At 40.9% G+C, this 15,146-nt stretch overlaps 1 protein-coding gene across 6 annotated transcripts in view; it reads left to right on the top strand.

Annotated features, from left to right (window-relative positions):
- Window positions 1-15,146, top strand: part of mrtfbb (myocardin related transcription factor Bb) — a 68,587-nt gene that overhangs the window by 45,392 nt on the left and 8,049 nt on the right. For 3 of the 6 annotated variants that reach the window (XM_069525400.1, XM_069525404.1, XM_069525402.1), the window contains 3 exons: window positions 8,622-8,733; window positions 11,877-11,942; window positions 15,087-15,142. In XM_069525400.1, the coding sequence (XP_069381501.1) occupies window positions 8,622-8,733; window positions 11,877-11,942; window positions 15,087-15,142 (234 nt within the window). Of the gene's footprint in view, window positions 1-8,487; window positions 8,734-11,876; window positions 11,943-15,086; window positions 15,143-15,146 lie in introns of those variants that run through there. The other 3 variants (XM_069525401.1, XM_020094762.2, XM_069525403.1) reach the window with 2 other exon arrangements.

The raw sequence follows: 15,146 nt of genomic DNA on the forward strand, positions 1-15,146 counted from the left end.
CCAGTCAGGCATGGAAAGTTACATGGTGTCAAATGCTGGCTCATGGCCTCTGCGTTAAGTCTGGTGCATTAACAGTAATTTAGAGTAATGTTCACAAGCTCCATAACTTTCACTCTTCTGATGACATCATCACATCAGCGTGTGAGCGTGTGCCACATGCTAAAACCAGGTTGCCGTTAATGTCATTTGAATTCAAAGCACATACATCCAATGCAACGAGAAGACTTTATCTGAAGTAAGACGTTTTTCCTCTGAGTCAGCAGAGCTGCAGGCCAGTGATGGTATTACAGTAAAATACAGCTGAGCAGGCGTCTAAGCAGTCCACGTTCACTCCTGCTTGTCTAATGCAGAAATCTACTTTAGGTACTTAAGATAGCTTAAGTATTCAAGAAGTAAAAAGTAAACTTTAACAAGAAACTTGCTGTCAAGAACTAATCGAAGCCGTCATGTTTTATCAGCTCTCACCAGATGTGGACAGATGTCAACAACACAGACAATCTATTCTACACATTAAAAAACATGATCATTCGTGAAGCCAGTGTTGATTTTTGAATTTTAATCAATTCATAATAATTCATTTTAAGCTTTTAGCATCTGTTTTCCCTTTTCCCAGCGCTGCCGTTCCACACAGCACTGAAAATCCACTGACTGCACATCATTCGCTCACAACAACAGCATTAGTTACAGCATGCCAGTGAGCAAACAGGAGGTTATTTCTGTCTGTGGTCGACCCGTAACTGCCCCCTGCCAAGCACGCTGCTGGCTGGGTCTAACCAGGACAAGAGGGGGGGGCAACAGAGGGAGGGAGGGGCTCTCGTTGTGTGTAACAGCCAATGAAGGGTTAATTAGACTGTTGGGAAAGTTCTGATTGTTGCAGTGTGAATGAGTGACCCGGCTCTTTGCTGTAGTAACAGTTAGTTTTCTCACATGATGTACAGATGGTGGGGATACCCTGATACCCCAGACACACAGACATGGAACAGACAACCCCCCCCCCCCAAATCCAGCTGCTTGTTCCACATATACGCTGAGCTATATTTAGCAGTGTAGCCTGCCCCTGCTTTGTAGTGCTGAGTTGTTTTTTAATGGCGAGGTTTTAGCACCGCCTCTATTAAAACATTATTTTGTCCTGTTCTTTATAGCTATGTACACAGGGCTCATTCAACACTTTTTATGTGATTTTATCAACTCATTTCAGAACAACTTTTATTGGTCTGCCTCTTTACATTGGGATTGTACATGTTAAAGTTAGTTATCTACTGTGATATTGCTTCTGTGGCAGTAGTTTATTGACATAACTGCAGTTTTACTCTGTTTAGTCTTCAAGAAATGGTGAATTTAGAGAGAAAATTTGAGATAAAATGGAAAATAATGATTTAGCTTCTTAATTCTAGTTCTAATTCTAAAAAAGGTTTTGAAGAGAGAAATCAGCCACAAGTAGACTTCAAGCGATGTTTTTCAACAAAATGCCACAAATAATGACGTTGGTTCATCAATCTGATGCTGCAGCGTGACTCACTTGTTCCAGACATATTGCATCACTGAAAAACAGTCACATTTATGGTCACTTATGTGGTATTTTGATGTCATTGAAAAACCGTTTCTACAAACCTCAGCTTCTCTACAAATTGTTGTAAGTATTGACTAATTTATCTCAGTGAAACAATTGGTCAGAGTGACAGTATCTTTATTTTCTTATATGAAAACCATGGGAAAGAATGTAAGTCTTTGTTATTATGAATGCTCTGCAAATGACATGTGATTATTTGTGTGCGGTTGCCTGATGCACATGCTCCAACATCGTTACAGTTTGCCTGTGGGCAACTGTGAATATGTGTGTTCAGTGTAAGTGTGTGCAATTAGCTGTTTTTGGTGATGATGTTAATGTGGCCAGAGCGGCCGCAGGTCTGCCTTCTTTTTTTTTCCTCCCGAGGCAGCTGCATGCAGCACAGCTTCAAAGAATACTGGAGGCCTACAGGGATTTTCCTCTGGCTTTCCCACCATCTGCAGAACCCTTCATGGGATGTGATGGTAGCGGGTGTTTGTGGAGACTCCCGTGTGAAAATGAATATCCAGTTTTAGTGCAACTTCTCTCAGCACATACAGTATCTCTCAACACTTTATTATTATTTGAACCATTTTTTGTGCTCGTATCCTTTTAAAGGCTGATGTTCATGCATACAGAACATTTTGACTCCAATCATTAAAACACATTCTTAGTTTATTGTCTTTCTTTACTGAAGATAATGTCATGACTGCCTCCCTGACTTTTACAACTCTATGACTTGAAATGATTTGAAACCCTGCAATCATTCACCTACAATCAAACATGATTTGATTAACAGATTCATAGTTTGATCAAACTCAACACCTGCCTTTGGTGTAGCAGCACATGCACAAGAATGTGCCGGCTAAACTCAAATCGATCTTGTTCAGTTTGACGTCTTGGCTCGGAGGGATCCAGGAATGAGAGCTGTGTGTGTTATGAAAGGAGCTGTGCACCATCCATACCTGCACCTAGATTGCACTAAATGAGCCTCTTATCCAGACCTTCCCTGGGATTCTTTCTTGAACCACCCCAGTGAAAATCCACAAGGAATTTGACATAGTCTGGGTTTTATAGGAAATACCTATGTGAGCTGAAATAGATGACTCCCTCATCATGGAGCACCTGAACTTGATTACAGTGCGCCCATCAGCAGGCACCATCAGCAACGGACACAGTTGCTCACAAAGCCTTTAAGTGGTGGTTTGAAATCGGATTATGGTCTTTAAAGATTGTTTTTGACCCACAGTGTTTTTGCTTCTTATGTGATTGGAGCTGAACTCAACAAGTTTGTCACAAAATTTAGTTTGACCTTGACGCTTTGCAGCACCGTGTGTGAAAGTAAGCTGAGGGAGGCTTGGTAAATTTAAGTCTGTGTGTTGGTTTCAAGCCCCACAAGGGACTTGATGCTAATGAGAGCTTTGATGATCAAAGAAACTTTATCTGGGGGAGAAAAAAATGTGTGGATTTTGGCAAGAGCCTAATGAGATTGTCAGGATCTCAGTGAGGGGGTGGCTGTGTCTACTTTCTCACCGCACCGTCATGGCAGCACAGCAGCATAAACCAACAACCTCTGACGTCACTGGTGAACATGACTGAAGGAAACACTGTGGACAGACTAATGCACATCCTTCACTACACAAAGGAAATATGTCTGATCACGTCTGTCCCAGTGAAGAGTCATGACATAAGTAGCAAATATAGTCACAATAGTGACAATAAGCACAGGATGTGAGGTTTCAGGAGAGTATAACTGCATTGTCTAAGCTGCTCTATTGTAATATATGTATCATAGCTCTGGAATATTAAAGGTCCAGTTTGTAGAAATTAATGACATCTAATGGTAAAGTTGCATGTTAGAGCTGAATACAACAAAGTAAAAGTTGATACAGTGCAGGTTGCATTCACACACACATACAGCACCTCCATCTGCAGCGCTGTTTCTACCTCACACATTCATACGCACAGCTGGCTCAGCCATCAGGGGTCTTGCCAAAGGAAACTTTGGAATGCAGACTATATAGGAGCTGAGGATCAAACCACCAACCTTCTAGCTAGTAGACAACCTGCTCTACATCTCGGTTACTATACTTTTTAAAATAAATTAGGACAAGTATAGGACAATATGCAATTTATTTTCCGGTTCCTTTTTTCCTAAATTAGAGGATTTGATACTTCTCCTTGTCATTCAGTATGACTAGTTTTGGTTTCTGACTTTTGTTCTGATAAAATAAGACAATTTTTCTGGGAAGCTTTGATCTGAATTTTTTCATAATTAATTTAGCTATTATAGAAAAAAGCTTAATCAATTGATCAAAGACTCCATTAGCAAGTTGGGCATTTAAACTAATAGTTAAATTCAGCTGAGCATGCAAAGAAAGAAAATCTGTTCTTACTTACTGATGCCCTAAAGCAAAGAACAAATGGAAAAGATTCAATCACTGATAAATAGTTTATTAGAGAAGACGATTTTTTAAAAATAGAGTAACTTTAACTTTATTAATAATTATTATTGAATCACTAATATATATTTGACTTCTTCATATTTATATGGAAAAACTACCACATGGCCAGAAGTGACAATGTTTTGTCCACATGAAATGTAAAGTATCAAGAATATTTTAGTTAGTTAGTTAGTTAGTTAGTTTTTTAAGTTTGGCCAATTTGGACAGTCTGGCTCAATACTATAAATTCCTAAACTTCATTTAGCGATGGGTTTCTGTTGTAGGAAAGGGTTTGTTTTTTGTTTTCTTTGCTTTTCTTTTTACAGTGGTTTGAGGAGAAAAAAGAAAAAATGAAACTAAACAGTACTAGCTGCTGTGTGTCAAAGAGGAAATGCTGCGGTCTTGGTTGCATAATGATGTAGAGCAATAAAGAAAATAGCAGTAGTTAGGCTAAAGTATAACATTAGTGAAACAAATGGGAAAACCAGCCTTAAATCCTCATCAGTGTGCAATGGCCTTGATGATGTGTAGAAGAACTTATATAATGTAAGTTTTAGTACATGACATGTGAAAACATGAAGCAGCGGGAAGCAGAATATTGAGCTGCTGGCATCCTTCCTGGCTCAGATTCAAGGCTCATGTTACAAATTGCCATTACCAACAACACTGCGCTGCATGGACACCAACATCTCAGCCCCTTTCCAGATTCCTACAGCCAGGGCACACTGGACGTGGTTTTCCTTTGCGCGCCCATGTCGTCCAACAGATTAGACCTGGCACACCGGCTGCTGCTGCTGCAGAACTCCTCTGCCGTGTTTCAGCCGCAGATGCAGTGCAGTTTTTCCTGTGTTCTGTGCGCTGTTCTCAGCAGAATCAACTGTGGAAATGATCATTCGCCACATTTTCTGTACCGGTTTTCAAAAATCCATTCATTGCTAGAAGAGCAACACAACATCTGCAGCTGAACCGTGGCTGAGCAGCGTCGCAGCAGCAGCCGGTGTGCCAGGTCATCGGCAGGGGAATGAAAACTGGGCCGTTCCGATGCTGTTCCACATCCAGTGTGCCCAGGTTTCTACTACTTAACGGCAATTCATGTATTCTACTTCACATCTTAATAACTACCAGACATTTATTCAAATTCTACCGTCTCATCATTGAAGGAGCCATTGCCAAAACCTGCTCCTGGTTAAACATCGTGACACTGTAGTAATGGTCAAGATGAGAATAGCCTGGGGAATCTGCAGCTCCTACTCACAGAAAGTCATCTGGGGTTTTCTGGTTTCTTCTGAAATGACTCATCCCACTGTCGATAAACACAAGACAGGCTCATACACTAGAATACAGGAGTTGCTGCAATGTGAAGGAATGGTTTCTGTTCACTCTCTGTTAATACATTTCAAGTTTCCATGTGTTAACCTTCCATTAAGCATAATTCAGCAGAGGAGTTTGGTGAGACAAACTTTACATTTACCATTTAAGATCAATGCAACTGTGGGAAAACATAAAAGTCTTTGCTTGGAAGGGTGGATTTGGTTTGTGTGGCACAGTGGTGAAGTGGTAAGGTCTGTCACGATAAGAAAGTTCTTAGCTTGAATTCGGTCCGTGCTTCTTATGTGGAGTTTGCATATTCTCCCCCATGTCTGTGTTGGTTTTCTCCAACAGAAACTTAAAATTGTACTAAGATGCGAATGTGAGGGGTACGCGGTAAGTTCATAATAGTTACTAGTAAGGTCTTGAAAATGATGTCAAGTTAATGTATATGAAGGTGCACAGGAGGATGATAAAAATTCTTTATATTTCAGGGGGTCAAAGAAATAAATCACATTGGAAGTAAGATTTAAAACAAGTGTAGGGAGAGCAGCACTGATATTTTGAGCAACTCATAAACTAAGTACAGTATAATGTCATAACTTATATAAAATTAGATAGCAGCTATGAAGCATTGTTTTTCCCAGTTTTAACTTAAAGATCTGTGGCACTGAATCTTATTTTCTAGGTGCTTAGTCCCATATGCACAAACACTATTTAAAACAAAAAAAAGTTTTTGGTACGTAGTTTGTTTTATGACAGAATTAAACCAAACCAAAGTCCTATAATCAAACTGTGGAGTGAATAACCAAAACTCCTTAAAAATGCAGGTGGGCTTCAGTTGTGTGGTCCCTACTTTATGCAGTGTGGAAGCAAATGGACCAGCCACAGTACTTTATGAAGTGGATGTGATTACTAGTCACAGTTAAAAGCTTAACTATGATCTGATAAAGCCTATTCCATGTATCTTGCTCATCAAAATTTAAATGAAATGTATAGCAACTAGATTTTGACACAATATCACATATGTCTGTTTTATCTTTGGGAAACCAGTTACAATAAAAATGCTCATAAGAAGCAAGAATGGGACAGTCACAGATTGAATCAGTTACCTGTTGGTTCACGTGTCCTCATGTTAAACCTCTGTGTTTGTTTGAAGTTAGTTATGAATATTATCCGCACGAAAACTAAAAGGCAAAAACCTACATCTGTTTTTTTCTCTCTCTAGATCAAATAGACCAAAGTACAATAGACTTTCTCATACATCCACCAAATTGAATCTTTCTTCCACAAAAACCTGTGTTGTGATCAAATACTCCTTCGTGCCTGCAGCTGCAAACTCATATGTTTTCACTCTATTCTAAATGAGTGATTATAAATTTGTCATAGTGAAAACAAATAGCCAGTGGTAAGCACATGGATGTAATAATGTAATGATAGTGATAATCATCAGCTAAAACGGCTTTTAATAACAGTCAATGCAGGTAAATTGTTGCTGTGATAAAACAATGTGCTCTAAACTGTAGCTCAGTGATAATTTGAATATAGTGTCGATAGTTTATGTGAATGGAAAACATCTTGAATCAATAGAAGCTACCTTGAGGTGTAATACTGGCGATCAAACTTTAAATTGTTGCAGATGAGGAGAAACAGCATTGTTCTAGAATGTGAATTTGAGAGACCAGAGCAGAATGATGCAGGAGAGACGTTTTGACTATGGGACAAAACAGGTGTGTGAGGTATTCATAAAATTCCTGTTTTATTTCCGTGTCCAGTGAACTTATGAAACCTGAACTCTAGAGGAATTCTGTGTATTTACAGACGTGTGACACGACGAAAGATGTTTTCCCACATTCCGACTGCTCTGCTCGTATTTTTTATGCTCTTGTTCACCATTATTCCATCCCAGCGGTGAGCCGTCATAACATATTGCGCCTGACTGTACTAGTCCCATTTGCTTTACCGGCTGCATGTTTCCCCCTGTCTGATGCTGTTTGACTTGCATATTTCTTGATCCCACCAGTGAAATCCCAATAATCCAAAACACAGTGGTGCAGTCCTCCCCATTATGTGTTGTCCTGTTCAGGCACATCACGGAAACAGCCAGGAGGACTGAACGCACCCTGTGTCTCTGCGGCTTCACTTTCACATCAGATCCTCAGTGGGAAATAATGCCCGCGCTCTTTAGCTTTGACATATTTTTAAACCCGCCTTCCTGGACCTACTGAGACACATCAGCACAATTAGTTTCATTCCCTGTTATCTCATTTCCTGTTTGTGCGTTTTGAACCAGGAATGCCATGTTACACCATAAACCACGACTAGATGGGTTTTTTTTGGGATAATCCGCTATATATTTTTGTCCCCTCCTAGAATTTTTACTATAAAAAATGTTTTCATTGTCACACTGGATTAATACAACAACTATGACTAGCTCTAAATGAATGGTGTTGTAAAGCAACAATGGAAACTAAAATGTCCTCTGCAAATCCTCAGGTGTCCCCTTATATTCAATCAAGCTGTTTCCTAAATGTTCCTGATGATTTCCTTGGAAAACGGTGACAATGTTGAAAAACTCTTTTGCAATGTACAGATTACTGTTCCCTGATCTGGAACCTCACCAAAATGTAATAAGTTCAACCCTTACCCATTCCACATCCTCCTTCCAAGTTTCGTGGAAATCCATTGATTTGTTAATTTGTAATCTTGCTTACAAACCAACCAAAAAAAACAATCAACAAACATACAAAAAGACAGTGGTGAAAACATAACCTCCTTGGTGGAGGTAACAATAATAACTACAAATTCATAACTTATCCTGAAAAAAAAAAAAATGTTAAGAGATAAGCCTCCATGTCCCCGAGGACCCATGTGTTTGCTCCTGTCATTGTTATTTACTGTTACAAAAATGTATTGAGAAATAACCCCCACTCATGCTGTTTCTCATGGAGACGTGCCCACTGAAAATCCCCTCAGCTTGTTTTTTATCGATGTATTGGATATTTGGGCCCCTGCTGAGTGAATTTGATTATTATGAGATATTCACAAAGTAAGCAAAAGTTCCCCAGGGTTTCTTCTTGTAGTATGATGAGTCCTCTGTGAGGAGAACAAAGTGACCTAGAGAGGGTTAACATGAGCAGCACTGTGTTCCCTCCTCCTGACGCTGGCTGAGCACTCACGCACACTCTCACACACACACACGCTTTCTCCTCAGAGGCCAGCACAGAGCCAGAGAGGAGGGACTGCGTGCAGCTCTGCGAGCCAGCTGTCGTTCGCTCAGAGCTGCGTCTTCTCTCTCCCTGACTCTCCCCCTTCTTCACTAGCCTCATCACTCCATGGGACTCCAGACCTGGCCGCCAAGCAAACCAGCACTGTCCTCCATGGCCTGCCTTGATGTGGAGACCCCCTCCATCTGCAGGGGTAATTTCAAATCAGGTGCTCTCCCTGTCTTTCTCTTGTCTTATCTGCATGCCTTCCGTTGTTTTATTTGAATATCGGCAAGAAGTTTTTATTATGCTTTCGTAAGTCTTTACTGAGGCAGGCAGCAGTGGAAAAGGGGGGGTCGTAGTGACGTAGACGCGCCCCAACAGGAAATGACAGGGCAACAGTGAAGCTCATCACATTGACTCATGCCAAGCATCATTTATACAGGATAGAGTCGAGCTGTGATGGATAATCAATCAAACTTGTTCTATAAAAACAGTCAAGAGTCAGGGAGATTTAGGAGAGAACATATCGTTTTATCATGCATGTTTTTACTGGCACTCAACGTTGTTATGTTTTCTGACATAATATAACCATAAATTCACTGCTGTAATGTAAGATGCGTCATTCAAATGAGGTGAAATACACAGATATATAAAGATTATTTGAATATTTGTAATCTTTCATCAGCAGCAACTTAGACTAGGCTCAGAGTAATGTGGATTTAAATTAAAACACAATATAACTGTTTATCAGTCATTCAAAAAGCAATGTCACTGGGGTTTAGGTTCTTTAAATTGTTGTAACGCATTTAAAGTCACATTTGATGATTCGCCAACCACCAAAGACAGTGACTGGTTCATAACGTTCAGTGTTTTTTCACCCTGCAAAAGAGATAATGCATATTGATTCTTCTAGGATGCATAACATTCAAATGAGAAAATTGCACAAAAGGAATAAGCTAAATCATCAACCAAGAATTGCATATGTAAAGATTTGTTTAAATCTATTTAAACAACACATAAGTATTTGCGACTTAACTAAAAATAAGTATTTCTCTCTCAAACTAAGACTTGCCAGTATATTATCACCAGGCTCACATTCAGAGTGTTTTAAATTGATATTCTTATACAGTTATTTATAGTTACAGTTCTGTTTAAACAGCCACATCTTCCCTCCCATTTGTTCTCAGTCATTATGTAAGAACCACTTAGTGCTCAAACCTAGCTGACAAATGCCCTGCGTTGTTTGATCTTAGGATAAAAGGAGTAATAATATATTTTATACTTACTGGTAAACTGACCCATGTTTTTTCTTTACATGTTAATAAAAAATTCTGTCAGTTCTGGCAAGCTCCTATGTTTTTATATACCCTTTGAATAGGCAAAAGATGACTGGCGGTACTATCGGAATCCGCCGCTTCACACTCAAATGACATAAAACTGGACTTTGTTTAAAGTCTTTGGTATATATAACAACAAAGTCAACATAACCCAGTGTCAGTCTGCTGCTTAGCTAAATTCAACTCTCACTGGCCAGAGAGAATCTATAGCCAATTGTTTCTTAAAAGAAAAAAAGTCAAATAAAACAGAAAAGGTCTGATGGGAGACCTCCAGGGCTGATTTGCTGAGAACAACATGGGTCTGAGATTAGAGATTACATCAGTAGACAAGGATTTCAGCCGAGTCCTCGCTCTGTGTTTCTCCACAACCTCTGTTTACGCTCTGCTGGTGAGCTGGAGAGCGGGGCCAGTTTACATCACAGCGAGGTTAGCCAGGGTTCAGGTCGAGCACAAGATGACACAAAGTGAGGAGGACCTCGGGCACGAGGTGCACCCCCATACTGACGCTCAAATTAATCTCTGCATTCTCCTGTGGCACTGGGAGGCAGCTTTTGATGGTATTGATATGTAGTAATATGCACTCATAAATTTTCTAGCCTGTAGCATTCTCTCCGAATCACATCAGATATAAATATTGAGACAAACCGATGGCAATTTTTTACAATCTCCAGGTATGATCTGTCTCCAGCTGATCATAACCCCCCTGGCTCGTAATAGGAAAACACAGCAGGCAGGGGCAGGCACGCCCCAGAGTGTCCTCTGCCCTGGAGTTGATGCTGTTGCTGCTGTGAGAATGGAGTCAGCCTCCCACCCTTTGCCTCAGCTCTTGTCACTCTGTGTTCCCCCCTGCCCACCAGTGTGAGCCCGTGATCGTCCCCTCAGCTCCACATACGACTGGAGATCCCACCCCCTTCACTACCCCCAAATTTCATGGTTCCCAGGCCTTGTTCTCACAGCTGCCCAGTTTATTTTTGCTAGAGTGAGTCACAGAGGCCTGCTCAGACGCAGCGCCTTTCCCAGGAGAGCTGAGCAGGTCTGGTGTGTGTGTGTGTGTGTGTGTGTGTGTGTGTGTGTGTGTGTGTGTGTGTGTGTGTGTGTGTGTGTGTGTGTGTGTGTGTGTGTGTGTGTGTGTGTGACAGAGAGAGAGTGTGAGAGAGAGTGTGAGAGAGAGTGTGAGAGAGAGTGTGAGTGTGTCTTTTTGCCACTGAGTAGATGTAGCTGAGCTGACTTCACGTTACTATACAGTGGTGAAGATAAGGGCCTCATGCACTTCACGCCGCCGCTGCCTCATTCGTCACCATCACCTTTCTCTTCAAACTGTTTCTTATGCACGGAGCCGTGTCACTCTGCAGAAATAACATGTCCACGCTCGCTTGTATATAAATGTTTAAACTGGGATCTTACTACAGTTTATATTGATGGGGAAACAGAGCTGAGGACGTGTACTGTATGTCAGGCCTAAGTCCAAGACTCAACTATTTCTGCTGGAAGATGGACACATCTTTGATGTTCCACAATAACATCATGGATCAGTGCTTATCCATCTAAAGCAAGATTACATTTTAAAAACAAGTTATTAAATAGAAACAACTCACTTGTTTCTTGTGGCGTCATGACCGTCTGCAATTTTGCTCCTTATCGTGACTACAGCTCCAACTTTAATCCTTCTTTTATCTGTTTATGTTCTGTGCTGTACTTTGTTTGATTCTAAAATGCATTTGCATCGCACACAGAGATATTGACTCGCTCTGGGAAAGCTCTCGGCCAATCACATTTGGGTCTGCAGTGTTGTAAAATGTGCGGTACTTTTAACAGCCCCAGTTAAAACCATACAGGAAGGGAATAGGATGTCTGTGGTGGTGAACAGGCCTCTCTGTTCAGCCTTTTGGGGGTAGAGAAAATAATAAGCGCTTTGTGTTATCTGAAGTCTGGCAGGTTTCACAGTTTAAAGCCAGAGGTGGTTGTGTGCAGTGGCGTTGGCTCTGAATGGTATAAGTTGAACTCTGACCTCTGTGTCTCTGCGTCCTCACAGTCCTCCAGCTCTGTCTGCAGCAGAGGAGAACTCGGGAGCAGCTTGTGGAGCAAGGCATCATGCCACGTGAGTATTCACATCACACATAAACAAGACTCTTACCTTACAGTCTGAATAAGAGGTTTCTGGACGAGCAGAAAAACAAACAGAGTCCAGGGTGTCCTTCTTTCCCGTAATGCTCATCTACTTTTCTTACTAACAATATTTTGTTGCTCTCATTTGAATGACATAGGTTCATGCCTAAGGTAGAAGGAGATGAGTTTTGCAGCTTGCAGTTTGATGCTTTGAGTGATTATGTGGAAAGTTTGAAGTTACCTTTGTAACTGGTCATGTCCTCAATGAGGTCCATAAGGACAATATGGCAACACTAGGGGAGGGATCCATAGGTGTGTAACTGTAGATGGAGGAAGTACTTTACTAGACGTTAGTAGGTACTTGCTTTTAAATATTCAAAGTAAAAGTTCTTGCTAAGTGAGACAATGGTTAACTACATTATTTTAGTATGAACATGTAATGCAATACTTTGTTAAAATGTAGTGGAGTAGAAATACTAGGTTTTCTAAAATTCACTCTTTCTACCTTAAGCCATTAACATCAAACTGCTTTGTTTAGACAAATAATTTCGTCACAGAAATGTATTTATTCATTCCATTAAGTGTGAGGCTTATTCTGCTCCTACTAATAGTTGGATCATTGTCCTCATGTAAACATAGCCGATGATGAAAATGACTCAAAGATTTATCACAGATAAGCCAACAAGCAGCACAGCAGTGCCAAACCAGAAAGGACTAGCTCCCACTTTAATACCATTCATCTTTTGATGTGACAAAGTGGAGCAGACTCAGTCCCTACTTTCCCTGGATGGGCATTGTGTTTGAGAGAAAAACTGATAAAAGAGAAGCTGACTCTGCGACAGAATAGTGCTGATAGCTGGGAAGGCAGAAAGAGAAATAGATGTGTCCTGTTCACTCTTGAAAAGTCTCCTGCGGTCAGGTTGTCAGCTCCTGTCTGAAGGAGAAATGATTCACCGACTGAGTCTTCTTCACTGGAGGTCAGTCTGTGGCCTGGCCAAGCATGAACCTGCACACAAGCCATCTCAGGCCATTCTCCACTGAAGCTACTCTGCTACTCCCACACTAACAGGCTCATGGTAGGTATGTGCTGAGATTTAGGTGACGAGCAGGAATGTTTTTCTTTGCTCCTCTGACACACTCCTCGGAGTCGTCCCCCCCCCCCGGCGAAAATGTCCTTAAAGCAAACAGTGCTCATCATAGAGGAGGTGACGAGTCAGTGAGCCAGACCTCGTCTAAAGCAGCATGAGTTTCAAAGAGGGATCAAAGAGTGACTCTCTGCATGGAGCAATCTCCTCTCTGCTTGAATCAGTAAAGCTGACACTTCCTGTTGGACTCCCATGAGCTTCTGTTTATTATTAATGTCACACTGATGCAGAACAAAGACAAAACACATGAAAATAATGATAGAAAAAAGAGATTACACTGTTGCCGAGTTAGGATGGAAAGTGAAGTCAAATCTTTTCCTATTGCCCAATATCACAAATCACAGTTTTGCATCAAGGGTCTTAAAAATCTACAATATTACGACACATGCTGTCCTTAGACCCTTGAATCAGACAAAGAAAAACTCCCCAAAAAACACATAAACAGGAAAAAAAGAAAGAAATCTCTAAGAGAGCAGAAGAGGAGGGATCGCTCCCCCAGGACCAACAGATAAGCAATAGATGTGGTGTTTACAGAATAGAGAAAAGAAGATTTAAAATATGGACAGTCAGGACGATGACATTATAGCTTGCGACATTAATGAAGAAAATGATCTGGGAGGACATCAAGCAACTGCCACATGCAACCAACAGATAAGACCTGAGCCACGCGACCACCAGGAAGATCTGTAAAAGAGGACAGACTACACAAACATACACAAGGAAAAGAAACAAGCACGTCATTCACACGTCGAGTAGAAACAAACAAACACTCGGCGAGAGAGACTCCTGGAGGATGAAGATCCAGATCCAAAACATCTGGAACGAGGCACCGACAGCCAGGAGAGGGAAAGAGGGGTCTCAGGGTGGCATATGTTCCAGCTTGAGTGAAAATAGAGAGAACAGGGAGGAGTGGTTGAAGAGATATAGGCACACAACCTGGGCGGTCATGTGTTCGAGGGAAAAGATGCAGTAGTTATCAGCATGTTTACAGTAATCTCGGTCTGAACAATTTCAAGATTTAGTAATATCGGTAGGTGACGTTTTTAATGTAGTCTTTAAAGGAGAGGGTAGGATCAACCATAACAGCAAGGATCATCTGTCATACTTTGAGAAATCGTGCAGTTGGGGAGGGTTACTGTCACTTGCTCAAACTGTTCATGTCAGAACTCTGACCAGCAACCAGCTTCTGAGTTTCATCTTTTCGCAGACACAAGCAGGCCTCTTATTAGATCATTTGAGAATGGTTCATCTTTTACAGGGCAACATAGCAGAGTATCATCAGTACAGCCATGGAAATTAAATCCATGACTGGGTATGTTTTGGCCAGGAGTCGAAATATAGAGGGCCATGAAGAGAGCCATGGGGTACTCCATATTTCACGTCGGTAAATATTGATGTAGTATTATTTCAGGAAACGCTGTGTCTTTCAGATAAGTAAGACTTAAACCATGCGAGAGCCCGGCCAGAGAAACCAAATTGGTTTCCACTGGGGGAAAGTGATCTATAATATTACAAGCTGCACTGAGATTAAGTGAGAGAGGTGCAGGGGAGGAATCTGAATCCATAGCTCAGTTTGATGGGAGTGACAGGCCCTTAAAGAAGATTGACAGTTAAGCCACAGAGTTTTAAATCCAGTGGGGATGATGCCATAAAGATATAGTGATAGATAAAAATTATATTGATTAAGATTATATAGGATTGTATATAGGTCCAAAAACCAGCCAGAGATCTTTGGAAGGTTAAACTGGTAACGGCTGGGTTGTAGTTTGTAGGTTTTTAAGGCAACAGCATCTTAGACAATAATACACTTTTGAAATGTTCTAAGTTTTTTTTTTTCATATATTTAAGTCAGTGCATACTGTTATTATACTAATCTGATTTATTTGCCTTTTTGTTTTATTATTTAGTTGTTTATTTATTTTAAAATGGAAGGAAGTTTACGTGTGTCGAGCACGAGAAGTTACGAATGTTGTTTTGTCACCTTGTCACAGCTCTGAAAACACCTGCTGCCTTTCATGAGCAGATTCGCAGCCTGGAAAGAGCCAAGGTAA

This window comes from Paralichthys olivaceus, chromosome 5 (genome assembly GCF_024713975.1).
Source record: "Paralichthys olivaceus isolate ysfri-2021 chromosome 5, ASM2471397v2, whole genome shotgun sequence".
Taxonomy (NCBI): Eukaryota; Metazoa; Chordata; class Actinopteri; order Pleuronectiformes; family Paralichthyidae; genus Paralichthys; species Paralichthys olivaceus.